Raw genomic sequence first — 19,859 nt, 5'->3', positions numbered from 1 at the left:
TTTAAATGATCTGCACATCGTTCAATAATTTGGGGTTTACATTTTGCACAGTGTCCCAACTTTTTTGGAAATGGGGTTGTGTTTTAAACCTATTAAATATTAATATTATATATTTTATTTTAAACATATTGTAGTGTAAGTGGTGTATTTACTCTGTTTATAGTTTTTTTCTTCCAGATTTTTATGAAAAATATAAACAGTTACTTACAGAAAGGGACAGGGCAGATGGTGAGCTGGGCTGTGCTGGACTCTGCTGGGCTGTGCTGGGCTCTGCTGTGCTCTGCTGGGCTGTGCTGGGCTGTGCTGGGCTCTGCTGGGCTGTGCTGGGCTCTGCTTGGCTCTGCTGGGCTGTGCTGTGCTCTGCTGGGCTGTGCTGGGCTGTGCTGGACTCTGCTGGGCTGTGCTGGGCTCTGCTGGGCTGTGCTGTGCTCTGCTGGGCTGTGCTGGGCTGTGCTGGGCTCTGCTGGGCTCTGCTGTGCTCTGCTGTGCTGTGCTGAATAAGAAGAATAAGATTTATAAAGATATAAAAAGCTCAAATAAGACATAAAACAGCAATAATATTTGTGCTAGAAAGAAATTATAGATTAAGTAAAAGAACCAGCTACGATAACAGACGACTCGAAAAAACGAAAAATCTTAGAAGTAAAATTATTCATAAACTAAGACGGTATTTATTGGATAAATTATATATTCATCATTTGGTTAAATTAAATATTATTCTGTACTGTGATTAAAATGGGCCTGTGTGTTTTTGGGCGCTCTTTCACGCATTTTGGAGGGTTTGGTCAATTTTTTGGCTGGAATCTTTAGAAGCAATCTGGCAACCCTGCCCAAGGAACCGTCTCGGCGGCTTCCTCCGCCAAGCAGCCTTTACACCTCACTGTCTCCTCCTAACGGCTCTAGCTAAACTTAGTAATCCGGATTTTCTGGAGTCGACTCCGACTCTCGGATCGAGTGAGTCGGCTCTTCGACTCTACTTCATTCAAAACTGCAGCTCCAGAGTGACGGCAGAGATTAGTCCAATTAGTTAACCGAGTTTAGAATTACTACAGATTACAGTGGTATGACAAAAACTCGGCTTATTTCACAGAAGAAGGAGAAATTCTGAGTGATAAAATCATTACTGAATCACGACTCCCGAGCGAGTCCAGAATGAATGGGTTGATATGGAGGGTTTGAACAAAATTAGTTTCTAAACTATATATTTATAAACACAGAGCAGCATAAAAACACTTTAACATCGCTGTTATGTTTTTAAGAGCTTTTAAACTCAAGCTATAGGAGTTTAAAACGGCGCCTCATGTATATTCATGACCTCAGTGAGCGCGAACAGCCAATGAGCTGCTCCGCTCGCCCATCAATCATCCCGCTCCAGCAGTAAAGCCCGCCTCCTGCTGCCCGAAACCCGTTTGCTGTAGAAATAAAGGAAACATATCGGTGAGATTTGCTTGGTTTTTTAGTGAAATCCATCCGTCTACTGTCTAAAACTAAAGGAAAGTTCTGGTTCAGTGATTAGAGACCACTTTAACGGTTCGTTTTTAGCCGTTGAGCTCCATTCGCTCCCATTCACCTCGATGGGGTCCTACTGAGCATGCGCGCTTCATCACTACAGCGCATTAACTTGCTTCATGTTTTAAACGTTAATTCGGTACACACTCGGTTTAATATCGTTGCTTTCTCCCTAACATTTCGACAAGGTGACACAAAGCCCGTTCAACTTTTCCAGCCCGTTCAACTTTTCCGTTCCACCTTAAATGATTCAGCGTTTGTGGAACGGAAATTTAACTAAGAAGCTGGCAGATAAGGAGCACATCTCAGCTTCATTCTCTTTTCCACAACACACTGTGGAAAAACACTGTTTGTTTATCGGTTTCCTTCCTTGCTCCGTTTCTAATAAGTGTTTATTGCGACCCAAATCCCGAAGAAGTCGCCCACAACTGGCAGACGTGCTGGAGTCGAGGAATCCACTCTTTAGGAATCGACTCCCCATCACTACGCCAAAGTGGCCGAAGAATCTTTAGGAATCGACTCCCCATCACTACGCCAAAGTGGCCGAAGAATCTTTAGGAATCGACTCCCCATCACTACGCCAAAGAGGCCGACGAAGCGGTTTTTTTTGTTTTTTTTTTTGTTAACCGTAACGAGCACAATTCAGGAAAGAATTAGGAAAAGGACAAAGACTTGCCTGTTTTGAAGGTCCTCTGTCTCCAAGCAGTACAGTACGCAGCGACACTGGTCACTAAATATGATATTAATTCATAAACAAGTGACTTGTTTCTGTTAGCTTAGCTGGCTAGCGGTGGATCGCACGCGTTAGCGTGTAAACAAACACAGATAAATGGTCAAACGGCGCACTTTAGCTTGTTAACTTCATAAAGCTGTTCACTGTATTCACACGAACATTTATTATGGCACGCAGGACGAAAAAACGTGCCGTTTAGCCACGTTTAGGCTGCTGCTGTGCGGATAAGTTAAAGGGGAACTCCACTGATTTTTCTCAATTTCTCCATAAGCCGGTGGTTGAGATGTAAACAGAGCCATTAAGAGCGGTTTGCTGTGAAACTCTCTGTTCTAGATAAACTGACCGAGTCAGAGCTGCTCACAGTGGTGGTGATGGGAACCAGACATCCCCCTCTAAAAGCTCCTCACAGAAAGTTCCTACATGAAGTGGTTCTGAATTCACTGCCTGATACATGGGACACTGTTTGACGATAGCTTTGTGATGAAGGTTTGGCCTAAAATGTCTTCTTAATCATTTTTTTATTTATTCATGGCGGAGACGGACATGCAGGGTGTTGTGAGGCAAAATCGTCCGCAAAGAAAATGTGTTTTCAGAATTATGACAACAGTCCATATAAACACTCAGAAGACCCGTGTAGGTTCTCTGGTGGTTCTGGATGGTAAATAAAGTGTCTATATCTGTGTTGTAGTCATGGCGACGCCTGGTTCCCATCACCACCACTGTAAAGACCACTGTATATTGCATTACCTCTGAAATGGGGACTTTACTCATTCCCATGCCTTGACTAAGTTGTGGCCACAATTTAATTATTTTGTTCCTACGCCTTACTTAGTCATGTCCACAACTAATTGTCTTGTTCCCATGCCTTACTAAGTCGTGGCCACAATCTAATTATCTTGTTCCTACGCCTTACTTAGTCATGGCCACAACTAATTATCTCGTTCCCATGCCTTGACTAAGTTGTGGCCACAGTTTAATTAATTTGTTCCTATGCCTTACTTGGTCATGGCCACAACTAATTATCTCATTCCTGTGCCTTACTAAGTCGTGGCCACAATCTAATTATCTTGTTCCTACGCCTTACTTAGTCATGGCCACAACTAATTATCTCGTTCCCATGCCTTGACTAAGTTGTGGCCACAGTTTAATTAATTTGTTCCTATGCCTTACTTAGTCATGGCCACAACTAATTATCTCGTTCCCATGCCTTGACTAAGTTGTGGCCACAGTTTAATTAATTTGTTCCTATGCCTTACTTGGTCATGGCCACAACTAATTATCTCATTCCTGTGCCTTACTAAGTCGTGGCCACGCATTGGGATCTTGTTCCTATGCCTTTCTAAGTTGTGGCCACAATTTACCTATGGGCTCCACAGAAACAGGTACTTTGAAATGAAAAACTGAAAAATGATCCGAGGTTTCGTCCCAGCTGCAGCGAATGCGGGTAAACTTGCATAGTGATGTTAGGCAGGCTTGTCTAACTCCACGGCCGATTGTCTGTCCATTTTCTGCCATGACCGCAGCTTGTTAACCTTGTGCTGATGCCTGCTGGACTGATATTGTTTTACAGACTCAGTACAATGGCATCTAAATTTTTGAGAGGAAAGACTGTGGAAAAGTCGCCGAGCCCTCAAACCCAGAGAGAAATCGGTCAGCTCAGAGAGGAAAACGCTGACTTGAAAAAGACACTTGACGAACTTGGTCGCCAGAAGGGGGCGCCATCAGACTCGGAAAACAGCAAGCTCTTAGAGGTAAAAGATTATTGAGCTGCAGTAATGAGCTTTTAGAGGCCTCAAATATTCACTGTATAAACAAACAATCACATATACGTGATGTACCAGACTACACCCCCACCTAATCCTTCCGCCTTCACAGAGAATCCTTGCGCTGGAGACCTTACGAGAGAAGAATTCTCAGCAGATCCTGTCCAGAGATCAGGAGATCGCGTCTCTGAGGCAGCAGCTTCGACCGGACACTGCTGAGGTTGTGGCCGGCTTGCAGGCCCAGTTGAATCAGCAGCGGCACGAATCGGAAATGAGAGAGAAACTATTTCAGTCCCTGAAACAAGAGACAGAAGAGGTGAAGAACAAGTTAGCAGCCGTATCCGCTAAATGCCAGGACCTAGAGAGCAGACAGGAACAGGCTGAGGTAGAACATCTCACACAGATACATACACAGTAAAACAAAGGGCAGGTCAAGAAGGCGCTGGAACCTTTGCACAGCTTGAACACTAGGTGGCAGCATTTGTACATGTGATAGTCCAACCAGAGAACTTGTACCACTCTGTAACGTTTCTCAAACGCTAGAGGGCGCTCTCAAGCAAGCCCCAAATGAAGGGGTTAAGATGTAGCACTTGAGTAAAATCATAGTTTATAGACGCTTAAACGTCTTTAAGTAATACATTTTCTGAACACAGAGCAGCCTAAAACAGTTCAGCAGCGCTGTTGTATTTTTAAGAGCTTCTGAACTCGAGTTACTCAAGTTTTCTTTTTTAGTGAAATGCATTCTTCTACTGTCTAAAATTAAAGGAAAGTTCTGTGAAAGGGATTAGAAACTATTCTAAATCTTTCGTTTTTATCCGTTTAGCTTCATTTACTCCCATTCGTGGAGGACGCGCTGCTGTTTTTTATATAACGGCGGAAATAGGAAGAGGCCAGGCTCCTCGTGAACCATCTCTGGTTCAACCGGTGCTCTCGCTTGCAGTATAAAACAGAGACGGATGGACGCAACCTTTAAATTGCTTTTTTGTCACGTAGTTGCTCTGATCCAGTACTTTTTAACATGCACTCACCCATTTTGACTCTCAGATGAACATCACAAGGGGCCAAGGTGGGAACGCAGTGGCCCTGGGCAGGTTAGCCACAGTGAGCCAATCAGCTAGCCGCGCAAACTTTAAAACGTAAAACACATAAAATGCGTAAATAACAGCTTTGACTATTTAACTAGCCAGCAGTGGAAAGGGATCGTATCAATCAATCAATCAATCAATCAACCTTTATTTTGAAGTACATTGAGGGCAACCCTCATTTTTAATGTAGCCGAGCATTTACAAAAACAGGGATTGACATGACAAAGAAAACAATAATAACTACATTTAATCATTTTAAATGAAAAGAAAATTTAAAATCATAGTGAATAAAAGATAAAAGTAGATAAAAATAGAACTTGAGGTTTAAATGATAAGAGAATCAGATCAAAAGAAGATGAGAGATTAGTAAAGTAATGATACAATAATACAAATTAAAAAGTAGTGATACAGAACTATTAAAAATAAAATGAGCAAAAATAAATAAATAAAACAAACAAACAAATAAATAAATAGCACTCATGAATACTAGATGGGGTAGGAAGCTTAATCCCAGTAATAAACTTAGTCTTGAGATATGGAGTATTTTATAGTATTATACTGCTATGGCTTATAAATCTCTTTGTCCGCCGTTATTTATGGGATTAAAAAAGGGAAATGCATCAGATTGGAAATGATTCCTGCGCCACTTCTGCTGCTGAAGGCGGTACTTGTGTTTACTCGGTATCTCAACCCTCCGGAGGCTCATCCAGAGCCTTCACTTCACCGGGGCTAATGAGATAATGGAACGGTCATTGAAATGGTGTTTGGGGATTTCCCTTGGGGAAATGGTGAGGCGAAGTGGACGGTGACGATGATCAACCTGAACAGGTGGAGTGTTTTTAAGTGGGTTTTAAAGGCCACGCTTAAAGGCCAGACCGGGTCGTAACAGAAGACGAGGGCGGGCTCTCGCCCCAAACCTGCTGCCAGACCAAACACTGGACACTTTTAAATCAGCAAACCAGCTCATATTTATTATGGGAGCTGAACGACGGCTTCCGGGATGAGCGTATGCCAAAATAATAAACAAACCAGCTGAAGTTTTTGAAGACCAGCTAAACCTGGAAGCAAAACGAAGCACAAGTAGAAAAAGCTGACCCATCACCCGGCTTTAAAACCAGGAGAAAAGGTGGCGGAAAACAAAAGGCGCCCAGCTTCTGCTTCCCAAACGTTTCCAACAGAACTTTCATGAAGTTTACAAGCAAAGAGTGGAGTGAAGAGTGCCAGGCTGGTCTGGACAGGTGCTCTTCAAGGTCACGTCAGCCCTGAACAAGCCAGGGTGTTTGGTGACGTCTTTTATACATAAGGGCACCCCCTGGTGGCCAAACACGGACCTGCACGCAATTGTTCATTGTTCAGGTCAGTTAATTGATATTGTTCAGTTAAGCCCAGTTTTATTGTTTAGCCTCCGAAACTGATTACATCAGTCATGCGTACTGATGTAATCAACAGTAACAGCCCTAGTTGAATTTTAGTGGTAAAAACCTCAGTTATGGACCAGTTATGTTTGTTAGTACTGCAGCTCAGCTTCTTCTTTCACTGCAAAAATAGTGTCTTGTCAATTGAAATGGTCTTAAATCTGGTCTATATACCAAATGTTTCCCATTCAAAGATGGTTGTGCACTAATTATAAGATTATGTAGCTTATGTCTAAACGTTATCATGTATTTGATCAAGTTAATCACTATATAGGCAGATCATTTTGTTGGTTTCAGGCGCATTTAATTTCCATTTATTCTTAAAACATGGAAAATGATCTGCCAAATGTAGTGAGATAACTTTACTTAAAAACAAGTGCAAAGTGTCTAGAAATAAGGTAAATAATCTTAAATGAAGCTTGCAGCAGTCCAGCCGGGAGGGATATTAGACTTGCTGACTATGTTTAAGACAATTTTACGTGCAAAGTTCTACAGTGCATGTCTAATATTTGTAGTGTGAGGTCAATCTAACGAAGTGCAACGACATTTTTCATTGCTGTCTTTGCTTTTCTTCATCAAGGATGGCAATATTTATATGCACAGATATGATGATGGAGAGAAGTGAGAAGTCATGGAATTCATTGCCAGGAACAATGTTCACATTCCTTGACTGGATGCCCTGGAATGTTCCCTTCGTTATTTAGCACGGTCCATTTAAGCTGTGCCTGGGAAGAAGCATTTGCAGTGACTTGTGTTTATTGTTTTCGGTACAGCAGTGCTGATTACCCATGGAAAGGAGCATAAACAGCTGAAAGGCATCATTGAGCAGGATGAAGTAACTGTTTTGGCTTTTCCTCCCACTCCAGTCACCCTGACGCTGTCATGTAGCGCTACTGTCATATCAACCCTTGTGTTTTCTTACAGCACCAACAGTATATTTTATATACTGTATGTAATGGTTTCTATGTAACTGCATTAACTGCATTACTAGTCTGGTTTTTCGAGCAGAGCGGCACCGCAGATGGTCAGACCACCACCAGGGATGCCTCAGTGATCCAGGAACACCTGAAAGACGTGAGTGTGATGTCACATTCCCGAGGCGCCTCCTCGCCATGGCGACCGCTTCCATCTCTTACATAATCACATAATCACAACATCCTGTTCTGGTGTGATAGGAATGCGTGATGCTCGGTGCAAGAACTCTACCGGAGATGGTGCCTCACTGGGCCTTTGTTGTGCCCGTCTCTCTTTTTTGCTGTTCCAAAGGCCTTGGAGAAGAACCTGCAGTGGCTCGCTTACGATCAGCAGAGGGAGGCCTACGTGAAGGCAGTGCTGGAAAGAACATGCATCCTGGAGCAGCAGCTGAACCAAGCAAATGAGGCCCTTCAGCAGAAAGACAAAGAGGCCAGTTCAGAAGGTCGATTGCAGGGCTAGGGTTTTGGAAAATCTATTTCAGTGACCGGTCTCAGAGTGTAATCTGTGAGGTTGTGCTACCTCTATTATATGGTTACTTACAGACATGTGACAAATGAAAAATCAGGCCCTTAATCATCTAACTTGCACAAAACTAACTTGCACAAAATTTCAGTTGGGGGTGAATAAAATGACCGGATTCGGCGGCTCTAGAGCCAATAGCTGAGCTCGTAAGCGGAGCTTGAGGTTGAGCAGTGAGTGCACCGCTCCACCTACTGGCCACACTTCATAGTGTTAGAATTACAACTAGAAAAAATAAAATGCGAAAGAAACAAAACGGCTTAGTTTTTTTAAGATGGCAGAATTATGTAAATGTGATAGTGTGATTATTTTCCTAAAATAACACTTAAACGCTGTATTATTGCAGTTTATGAGATGCTTCTGCACTCGCTGCGTTCAGTATTCTTTATTTTTTGGTAGAGGCATAAAACAAAAGCAAGTTTAATGCGGTAATTGCAGTATTTGTTTATTCTGATATGCACATAAAGTCATAATAAAGTAATGGACTGCCATGTGCACAAATTATAGGTTTTTTAATCGTTATTTTTGGCACGATAGATGCTGATAATAGTGTAGTTTAGTCTAATACAAATTAAGCAATTTGAATTTCAGGTTGTTAAACTATTACGCTCAAATTTACACATTCCTGCCAGACACAGGCTCATACGGATGGAACTGATGAATGGCAAAACGCTCGGTGAAATTTGCGTCCACTCATTTTAAAGGCAAATTTGACCATATGCCGCCGTGAGGAATAAGGCCTGATGGGAGTAAAGGGTTAGGCCACCACAGACCGCCAGAACAGAGTCAGTGCAACTTGGCAGTTTCTATGGCAATGTCTGTGGAACAGTACTGCTGAGGTGGAACAGCATTTTTCCAGACACTATTTCCTAAATTTTTGGGTTGATACATGCGCTCACCCACTTGCAGAGAACATGGTGAATTTCAGCATATTGTTGTTTTTTTTTCCACATCTCATTCTGATCAGGTGTTGTACTGTCAGTCACTTATGGACACAACTGCTCTTCTCTTTTTCCTTACACATCTCACCATTTCATCAGAATCACTTTTGTTAAGCGTCCTTTTGACCAGTTGCCAACGGAGGTCTTCTACACAGATCTTAATGCAGCTGTTCCTATTGAAACACTAACCAGTTGAGAAGTTATTGTGACTGGCGCTCCTGCCATCCATGCTCTAATAATTCTAACAAAACCCTCTTTCAAAGTCGCCTAGATGCTTTTCTCTTTCCATATTGATCAAAAAACCTCCTGTTTGGAAGCACCTACATTTTTGTCATCTGTCAGTTTATACTAGGGGTGTAAATTTGATTCGATTAAAATTATTTTGCAAACAATTTGAGGCATCATGAAATAGTAAGCTGACTATTTGATTTGATGGCTTTGGTATGAACGTCTAGAAACCTGGAGGACCTGTTTATGTAAATGAGCACATACTGTTGCATATATAGAGTCTAGAGTTAGTAGCACTAATTAGGATTATAGGCTTTTTGGCTGATTGCTACGCCCTCATCAAATCAAACAGACCCAACGCACCTTCATGTTTTGCAGTAAAGCAAGCTATGGAGACGCAGCGCTGCTACGAGGAGCTCCTGCGCTCGGCCCGTGCTGAGCTGGAGGAAGAACGGGAGCGAGTGGCTCAGGGCAGACGGCTTCTGAGTCAGCTGCAGCAGCAGTGCGAGGAGAGGCAGCGAGAGGTGCTGGAGATGAGGCAGCAGCTGCAGGCTGTGCACCTCAGTTGTAAGAATGAGCTGAAGGAAGAGAGGAGGCACATCGAACGTCTGCGTGCCGAGCTTGATGGCGTCACTGCCAGGCTGGAAGACGAGAGGCTGAGGTCGGCAGAGCTTCGGCAACAGGTAGCAGGCTGGCATTTCAAAAGAGAAAACTCCTGGTTAAACAAGCACTGCATGACTAAGAGCTTGAGTTTGGTAGGTTCTGGCATCAAAGCAGTGGATCAATCAGAAAAACAAATCTCATGTACACAATTCTCTCCTTTACCCAAACGGAGCAGAAGAGCCACGACAAAACTCGGCGCGCTGGCCGGGTTGTACTTGAGCTAGAGTGAAAAGTGATGGAAATTGGCGACTACTCCTGTTTTTATCTATGCCGTATACTTTTGTCCCGTTTTATAGACGTGCGCTTTGGCAGTGCCCTCAGCCAGAGTTTAAAGGGTCCACATCCGGCGTGATTCTTGTATGATTATTAGTCTGATTATGATATTTGTGAAGTTTTATGTAGCACAAACAGTCATTTTTCACATTTCGCAAACACGCTGTTTCTGCTCTTGTGCCTTTGACACTGGAATATGTAACTGAGCTCTGTTCTTACTGGCAGTCCTGGATTGGGCCTCATTCAAAAAGTAGTCCAGGTTTGAAACTTCCTTATAACTTAAGTGTGAGTGGGTGGAGCCAAAATGCTGTAGGCTGAATGTAATGTATGTCAAGGTGCGTCACATCACAAACAGTGAAGGTGGGTTATGAACTTTATGTTCACAAACTACATCTGTTTGACTTAAGAAAAATGAGAAATATGAGCCCTTTAATACCGCAGAGGGGTTGGCTCAGAACTGGCCCATTGTGTTTAGCACAGCTTAGTAAAGTTTAACTTGCTGGGTGTTTTTAGGTTATGTGTGATGTAGCGAAGACGATATACTATATTGCCAAAAGTATTCGCTCGTCTGCCTTCCCACGCATATGACCTTGAGTGACATCCTCCACTATTGGGGCAGTCATGGGCTGGAGGTGACTGGTTCGAACCCCAGAGTCGACAGTACATAACTGAGGTGTCACACCTCAGTCACCCAACCGCCAGCTGCTCCCTGGGCGCTGTGGATAGGGCTGCCCACCGCTCTGAGAAGTGAGCCACAACACAACGGAAAGGAACTGCCTAACAGAAGTAGGCAAGACCATATTATGGGCAAATTCAGGGTCATGGAGCCAACACGGATTGATCGGGGGCCAGACATGACAGACAAACCAGAATCAAACATACAAGCAGTACAACCAGAACAAAGACCAGCAATCAGACAGGGGAAAACACAGGGCTTATATACACAAGGGCAAACAAGGGACAGGTGGAAACACAGGTGGAGACAATCAGGGCTGGAGTCACTAAACAAGGGGGCTGGACTACAAAACCAAAACAAATCACATGGACAGGACTGGGAGGGGCCAGTCGTGACACTGTGGCACTTCTCTGGTATTACTACTTAAATGTTTACAGTTACTCTCTACAGATAGTTCCCATTATGAAATAATAATCTGCTCAAATAAAATTTAACCTTTTTTTATCAGTGCATGTTTATGCAGCCTAGAATTTAAAAGTCTGAATGGCTCTGTCCTCCGGAAACATCCCTGCTGTGCCGTGACTGGCTTAGTATTTCTGAAGTTGCCTGTGTTTTACGCTGCGTTCGTGAGACGTAGTTATTTTGATGGAAGTGTTTTCTTGTTTCTTGTTTTCTTGTATTTGTATTGTGTTTGGTACCACATTATCAATGTGCAGTGTGCATCACATTTGCTCGGTGTATTTAAATGCACCTGGAATTGTGCTGATATTCCTCTCTTTAAGGTGAACCTCCTCCAGAAATCTCTACTGACTCAGCACGAGGAGCAGAAGCGAATATCAGTTTTGGAGGAACAGGTACGCACGATGGCATCTCTACAATGTTCTCAATGTCCCTCTTTTAGCAGGCCCACTAGTGGCCAGTCCACTGGCAGCATAGTAAACTGACTTAATTATATGGAATAAATACGGTCAACAGAAATGTCCGCGCAACACCGTTACCAGATTAACCACGTCAGTGATGTCTGTCTGTGTGGAAATTGTTGTGACTCATCGTTGAACTGCTAGGGAGCAATGAGGGACGAAAGCAGAGGGAGTGAGAAAGGGGGGGACAAAGACCACCGTGCCAAGATCATTATCAAAATCATACACCTTTCCATCAAAATATGTTCCATCAGTAAACAGAGTTTGAGGGACTTCCAAAAATGGCATTTTATGGCTGCTGTGAAAAGAGATCAATGACTTACACCCACAGTAAGTGGCCGTGGTTTAAACGTAAGCCCAAGGTTTTTCACATGCTCATTTAGTGACACCAAGCTCTTTAGCATAGTGGCTGACTAACCTACCTGGGCCAGTGCACAATGCGTACGATTACAATAGCCTCTGTTCAGCCATCAAGCTTATTACCTCTGTCTACAGGCTTAAATTAGACATGGCTAAACCATTAAAGCCTTAAAGTTCACCACCCTCTCCTAGTGACAGATAGGGTAAAGCAAGCAGTTGAAACAGTCAGCCAGTGCTGCCTATCTAACTCTAACTGCCTCTGACCAGGTCTCTTATTCCTTATCCAGTTGAGTTTGTTACTGGATAAGCAAAGCTGAGATCATCTGAAAGTCTAAATTTAAAGCTAGAATCCCTAATGGACGTGTTTCATCCGTCTGTTCTACGACAGGGCAATAATTATTTATTTACCCACCCACAGATTCAGCTGTCTGCCAAAGATCTGGAGGACGAGAAGCGCGATAATCAGCATCTCCAACGGCAACTTCACAAAATTTTGAAGGAGCTGCGAAAAGCCAAGGACAGAGTGGCAAGATTAGAATGCGAGGTAAGAAACAGGCTGGCGCACCACGTCCACCACATGGATCTAGACATGTCGAGTGTGAACTGATGAGTCCTGTACGTTGTGGGTCGCAGAACGCACAGAGAGAGCCTCCCTCGTCCGAGCTCAGGGCCTACAGTAAGGTGGAGAAAGCTTGCAAGGAAGGTCAGCAGAGCTTTATCTCACCGACAAGAGCACACAGTCTGCTGGACGAGAGCTTTCTGGAGTGTCCCAACTGCAGAGCCCAGTACCCCACCAGTCGCCACAGAGAACTTCTCGTACATATTGACCAGTGCCTTGATTAAGTTGCACAAAACACTCGATGACCTGTTACTGTGTTATTGATTCTAATATCTATTTTTGAGGTTTCTTATCGTTGGTCATTTTAAAATACCTTTTTGTTACTCAAGGTAATTTTTTCCTTATTACAAAAGTGAGAAATGTCCCATTCTCTAAGAGGTACAGTGTAGTTGTTCAGTATTTGTCTCAGGTTTGAATTATGCAGCAACGTTCGAAAAACACTTTTTGCTGTATGCACCTTTTGATCGTTTCAGTTTTGAGTCAATTAAACACTATTTGGTTACTTGGTTGGTTGTTTTTTTCCTTTTCTTGTACTTTGAGTCATTTAGGTTCTGCAAATCAGCAAAAGGCTTTGTCCCGTACTATTTAAGGCAGGGAATTAGAATCACTGGTCAGTGGTGAGAGTCAAATAAGGTTTCGGGTCTTTTGAGGCTTCTAAAGGGAAGTCTATTAAAGATAAGCCTGGAATTTTTCCTCCTGATTACCTTGTATGACCTGCAGCAACTTGCCAGAGATAAGGAAGGGAATGATTTCAGTATCAGAGGGCTTGTAGTGTTTTCTTCAGACACGAATGGCTGGAGGGTGATCAGGCATACGGTGTAGAGTCCTCTGATGACTGAGGGTTTTTATACAAAGATACTGTGGTTAGGTGTGAGGTCAATTCACAGAAGGCTCCAGGCTTTTACTGCCCTGTCGCGGCTCCACAGCTGAATCAGATCAGTAGGTAATAATAAAATCATACAGTAAAATAAAGCTCTGCTGATCCTTCAACACAGTTTAACAGTAAATGGTCTTAAACGCTGGAGTTAATGTAGAACTGCTGATCCACCCTTTAACCCTGAAGATCAGCACAGATGGGAGAACCTCCCTCAGAGCTGAGGAAGAAACCTTGGGAGGAACCAGGCTCACCAGGGGGGACCCGTCCTCCTCTGGTCAGACTACCAAGTGATTATATGACTAATATTAATAGCAGTAGTATTAGTAGTAGGAATAGCTGGGAGTCCATGAGAACATCAGTGCAGGGTGGGCAGCTAGTCCAAGGCAGGTGGCGGTAGCTGGGGCGTGGGCAGCTGGTCTGAAGTGGGCAGCAGGAGGGCTCGACAGTCAGTCGTCCTTCAGTGTCCGGTCGGACATGTGGGCAGTTGTATACTCGGAAAAAAGGCAGGGAGAGGGAATTAGTTTTATTCTGTCTGTACGTAAAACAGGGAATGTGAACATTTCCAGAGTGTGGCTAACGAATCCGGCAGATCCGACTATGACAGCTTAACTAAAAGGAGAGAACCAGAAGGACACACAGACACGGCAGCACTCTGAGACAGTCTGGCATCCCTCTGCTCCACCGTCCACAAACCTGAGTGACCGCGTGCGAGCGGTGGGACGACGGCACCAGCGTCTCAGTTTACTATAATTCCCTGTGTCCATGGACCCCTGGATCTGCTGCCTTTATCTAGGGGGGAACATTAGCTACCAAAAGCTAAACTGAACAAGTGAGTTTTCAGCCTAGCCTTAAAGATTGAGACTGTGTCTGAGTCCCGAACAGTTTCTGGAAGATCATTCCATTCCAGAGTTTGGGGGCTTTATAAGAGAAAGCTCTTCCCCCAGCTGCAGCCTTAGGAATTCTAGGAACTATTAATAAGCCAGCACTCTGGGATCTGAGTGGTCGTGATGGCTCGTAATAGGAAATAAGGTCTTGCAGGTACTCAGGAGCGAGCCCGTGTAGGGCTTTATAAGTCAATAAAGGAATTTTATAATCAATACAGGATTTAACAGGCAACCAATGAAGTGATAACAGTATCGTCAGTCTTAAGTGTCCGTTCATGCAAATAGCGATGCCCCAGGCCGTGCGTGAGATGATCTGCCAGACTTTACAATGGGAAATCGTCTCAAAAATCTAGCCTTGCAAATAATACTGACCCTGCAAGACTACCAGTCTTTGCTAAATCATAGTGTGTGACTAAAAACTCTGACATCGCCTTTAGATGCGAGAGGCCGTCCATCAGTAGTCTTCTAGTGTACGGTTCGCATAAATAAAAGCCCAAAATACTGAATCTAACAGCGCAGACTCGTTTATATCACAGTGTAAAGATCACAGTGTAAGGAAGACTAATATCATAAAAATGTGAGTTACTGCATTCCAAACAGCCGTGGCTCTCGTGGTGATTAAAATACAGTTAGTAGGGAGGCCATAAATAGACAGTGTGTAAATATACTCTGTACATATCCAAGAGGTACATTAAAGCAATAATGTATTTACCCAACAGAGTCAGTGCAGTAACTGACCACTCTTTACCTCTCTGTTGCCAAGGTGATTCTCCCTGTTTTGCCCCTAAGAGGAGATAGAACGGTAAGTGAAGCCGAACCTTATTGAATTCATATCAGTGAGGTGAAAACATAAAACTCAATAAAGGCCTCTCACTACACTCGTTTGTCCCAGGCAGTACGGGTCTCCACATACCCTGAGAGAACGGCTATACAAAGTGTTGATTACACTCTTCAAAAGACGGTTCTTGAAGGGTTCTAGTAAAGGGAACGGCTACATTTAGAATGATGAGTTCTATACCGAACCATTCAAAGCTTAAATGGTTCTTTGCATGGTGAAACAGAGCTTCAGATTTATGGAGAATGTGCTGTTCTGTAAGGAACCAAAAAGGGTTCTTCTACTGTTAAAAGCTTGACAGAGAAATAAAGGCAGAACCGTATTTACTTCTCTATACACATTTTAAAAAATGATTAGTAAAGAAAATGGTTTATATAGAACCATGAACACTCAAAGAACCCTTTGCATGATTAAAGGGATCTTTGCATCATGCAAGGGTTCTTTAGATTGATGGAGAATGTGCTGTTTATGGTTTTATACAGAACCTTTTTGAAAATGGCACCATATAGCACCCAAAGGGCTCCTCTGTTGTTACATTATCAAGCTTGTAGCAGTATAAGAACCCTTTAGTAATGCAAAGAACCCTTCGGCAATGCAAAGGCTTCTTGGAGTGTTCATTTTTCCATGTAGAAGCTTTCTCTTTGCTAAAGAACCCTCAAAGAAACAGAGTGTAGAAGAAGTAAGAAGACTGTGTGGCTCCCTGGCAGGAAACAGGAGGTGATGACTAGTGTGCGGTCATTAAAAGTGGGCGTGGTCAACTGAACTGACATGACTCCACAAGCAATCCCGGCTCCAGAATATCACTCTCCAAGATGTTACTCCTGACAGATGTTCCGCACCATCCCCTCCATTCCCATGTGCAGAACATCTCCTATTTCTCTTTCTTCTCTGAACTCCAGCGTTCTCACTGGTTGGTGACCACGATCGAGACGTTGGTTCAGATGGCCATTTTTCTGGTTTCAGTGGTCAGCAACATCGGGGCATTTACACTGGTTCTCCGAGAGAGGCGGCTAGCTGACAACACACTCTTCACCCTGAACCTCTTCCTGGCGGACCTTCTGTTTGTCAGCACCATTCCTTTGGTCACCGCCGTGAGGTGGACCCAGTCTTGGAGGCTCGGCTCCACCACCTGCCACATTGTCATGTACTTCATCTGCCTGAGCGGCGGAGTGACCATCATCACACTGGCTGCCATCAGTATCGAGAGACTGCTGGCCATCATGAAGATGGAGACTACACCCAGCCTGAATCCCAAACGGGCATCTGCAGGGTTGCTCATCATCTGGCTCCTCAACGCTATCGCATTGTTCCCCCTGTGTTTGTTCTCCAGGGTGGTGACGATCATCTCGCATGAACAGGTTACCATTGTTTATTATTATTCCATATACATTAGTATTTACTGCTGGCAGAGCAACTTAGTGAGCCAAGTTATAGGATGTAAGAGATGGTGGTCCAGAGTAGGGCAGCAAGCTACAAGCCATGAAAGACTTGCAGAAATGTGCAACACTCACCTTTCATTTCTTTAAGTTCCACTGAAAACATACGTTATGTACAAGTTATTCACTTTGTCAGCTGCATATTATAACAATTAAATATACACATATTTCAGAGTTTAGTGTGTCCACACTTTACCTTTATTCCAGCTTCCACTCATTTCAGGAGACTCACTTTCAGTTCTTCAAAGAAATCTGCAGACACATCTCCAAAGTTTAGTCTTGGGACTTATTCTCTCATACTGTGTGGCATGAGCGACATGGCTTGGCCCATCATAATACACATGTGCTGCGGAGCAGAGCGGTGAGAAAGTTGTACAAACATTCCTTTTTCCAGACGGATGAATGGTCACATCAGTTACTCTGCTCAATAGAAATATAACTTATGCACGGTATGTTTGTTTGTCCTCAACAGCATTCTGACTTGTGATTAGGCAAAAGTTTCAAGCCTGGTGGACCACCCGGGAAATCTGTTTGCAGCATGTATTGTTTAGTGTTTCGTCATGAATTAATTTAAATAAAACAGCCCGTGGGAAAGCACTGACCAGTTAACATGGGCACCGAAATGAAAAGCATGACTTTCCTGATGCCGGGCGGACACAGTATGTGTGAATTGGTCCTTAGAAGCTGGTTGATGCTTTTCTGAAGTGATCAAACCCATTCAGTGGTGCTCAGGTCTGGACTCTGGGGCGGTCAGTCCATCATCCAGCATCTTTGTTTGGTGTGTCCGTCTCCTTTTCTCAGTGAGGTTCTTCTTGATCAGCTTCACGTCCTTTCAGACCCACAGCGCTGAGTGGTCTTCTCACAGTGGAAGGATGGACAGAACCACCTGTGGATGTTTTCAGAGCTGAAGCAGCTTGATCTTCTCCTCTCTCTCAGAGATCAAAGCTTTCAGTGCTGTTTATCTGATGGGGCAGTTTTGGTGTCTAGCAGCTCTTCCAGGTGGTTGTTAGGAGGCCCATCTTCTCTGTGGTTTTTAAATCAGGTTTTGGAAACTCCTGTTTTTCTTTACTTATTTTCCTTTGACTTTCTCTTCCCTTATATGTAAACTCCTCAGCAACATCTTCTAAAACAGAAGTACGTTTGACAGGGAATTAAATAAATCGTGGTGTTTTGCACCGTACTGTAAAATAAGTTGGTGAGAAAGTTTTTATCCTGAGCGTGACAGGATAAAATGATCAAGTGCTGACAAAAGAGCAGGGTCCTCAGAGGCTTTATGAAGGCGGCAAGAGACTCTGAGATAACTGGAGGTAGACAGGTTGTTCCATCAATGATGAAACCAACCAATGGTTCCCTCACAGAAAGCAGTGGAACGGATGGAGGGCAGAGTCAAAAGGGTAGGTAGATGCAATTTCAATCCTGAAGGCAAACACTGAGGCTTTGTTCTAGTGCGACTGTCTAGCAGGGCCAATGGAACAAGATGCTGTCCCACCAAGACTGCAAACAACCAAACGGCTCTGCTTTCGTTCACAGAAAGAAATGCAGATATGCACCATTATGTGGCCGCACCTGACGGGTGAGATCGTATGGAACGCCGTCTTCATTGCATTTGGCTTCCTTCTTCCTGCTCTTAGTATTGTGATCAGCTACAGCAAAATCCTGCAGGTAAAAGAGCACTAACCGTATAACGCATCTCCTTTTACTGATATGCATCATTGTGTCCACATCAAACACCTGTTTCCATTACTGCCCTCTCATCAAGCAGGCCATTTTTTTATCAGCATGGATTTTATATCACTGTGGCAAACAATCAAAAGAACAGCGGGTCCTTATCACAGCGGGTCCTCTTAGTGATGGACAAAACCACTTATCCATGCAAAGAGTGACCAGATGTCAGTGATTAAGTGAACGCTTCTTATAATTTTATATCCCTGGGAGCTATTAAATGAACCGTTTTAGGCCGTGTCTCCCATCTATGAAGAGTGCAGTTTTGGAGGATTTCTCAAAATAGCAGCAATAAGACGGATTTCATTGAAATGCTGACTTACTGTTTTCCTTTTTCTTGATGCAGATAAGGAAGCAATCCAAAAAGAGGCTCCAAAGTACCACTTCGCAAAGCTGTGCCCAGATATGTCCGGTGTCTAAACAAGACTACAGACTCTTCCGCACGCTCCTTATCCTCATGGTATCGTTCTTCGTCATGTGGAGCCCTATCTTCATTTTTACTTTTCTCATCCTCGTACGCAACTTACACATGGAAATTCCCGTCACCCCCACAATGTTCTTCTGGGTGGTGACCTTCACTATGGCTAACTCGGCCCTTAACCCTGTCCTTTATAGCATATATCAGCTGAGGCATAGTTGGCAGAAGCTCTGCTGTGCCAAAGAAGGCACCTCAGCTCAAAGGGAACTAGGGAACAATAGATGCTAGATCTTGTTTATTTTGTGCCTGTAAGTTCTTATGCTGATTGTACAGGGAGATTCACTTGAAAGAGGCCCCGAATGTTCTGTAATAACTCTCTCAAGGATGGAGCGATCTGAACCAAACAATGTGCAATGTGCTCCTCGGTATATGGAGCTTTGACCAAGCTGGGATGCCCCCAAGTCAGAGCGACGAGGGAGGTGTCGGACAGCCGTCGCGACATTTAACCTCTGTTTGCCTCCTCCGGGTGCAGACCCACCCCCAGTACCCCTTTATGTGTTTGGCAGAAAACGGAGATCATTTCCAGCGTCGCATGTAATGCAATCGAGCACACACACACGTCAAGGTATGTCGTGTATTTTTTGGTTCAGATTGATTCATCCTAGTAGGACTAACAGCAAGATATTCAGGGCCTCTTTCTAATGAATCTCCCTGTAATATATGTGTTGTTTTATACTATGAGCACCCCATCCTATCTGCAGTGGGATGGTGTGGCTAGATTTTCATTCCAACAAAGCAGTAGCTATCCTGCCTCCACTTTTTTGAAGGCGCAATAGAGAACGACTGTTAATAATTGAGCTCAGTAGCAAAGCAACCACACCTGGCCTTCAGTGGTTTTTCAGAAACCACGACACTAAATTCCCAAACTGTCGTCACCACTGAGCAGCTTTTCAGTCGGCAGCTGTGACAGAAGAACAGCTGAACAACCTGGAATCAGCCAGAAATGAA

The 19,859-nt window shown here is 43.7% G+C and overlaps 1 protein-coding gene across 1 annotated transcript; it reads left to right on the top strand.

Moving 5' to 3' along the window:
• Nucleotides 1-3,822: 3,822 nt before the first annotated feature.
• Nucleotides 3,823-19,859, top strand: LOC108413271 (centrosomal protein of 55 kDa-like). Its single transcript, XM_037532815.1, has 9 exons — nt 3,823-3,993; nt 4,118-4,390; nt 7,514-7,579; nt 7,772-7,922; nt 9,547-9,851; nt 11,563-11,634; nt 12,479-12,604; nt 18,242-18,373; nt 18,780-19,859. Exons 1-9 carry the CDS (start codon nt 3,823-3,825, stop codon nt 19,137-19,139), a joined length of 1,656 nt encoding a protein of 551 aa, XP_037388712.1. The 3' UTR covers nt 19,140-19,859.

Source organism: Pygocentrus nattereri, chromosome 22, assembly GCF_015220715.1.
Source record: "Pygocentrus nattereri isolate fPygNat1 chromosome 22, fPygNat1.pri, whole genome shotgun sequence".
Taxonomy (NCBI): domain Eukaryota; kingdom Metazoa; phylum Chordata; class Actinopteri; order Characiformes; family Serrasalmidae; genus Pygocentrus; species Pygocentrus nattereri.
Note: the sequence above shows the minus strand (reverse complement) of the source record. Positions and strands in the feature narration are given on the sequence as shown.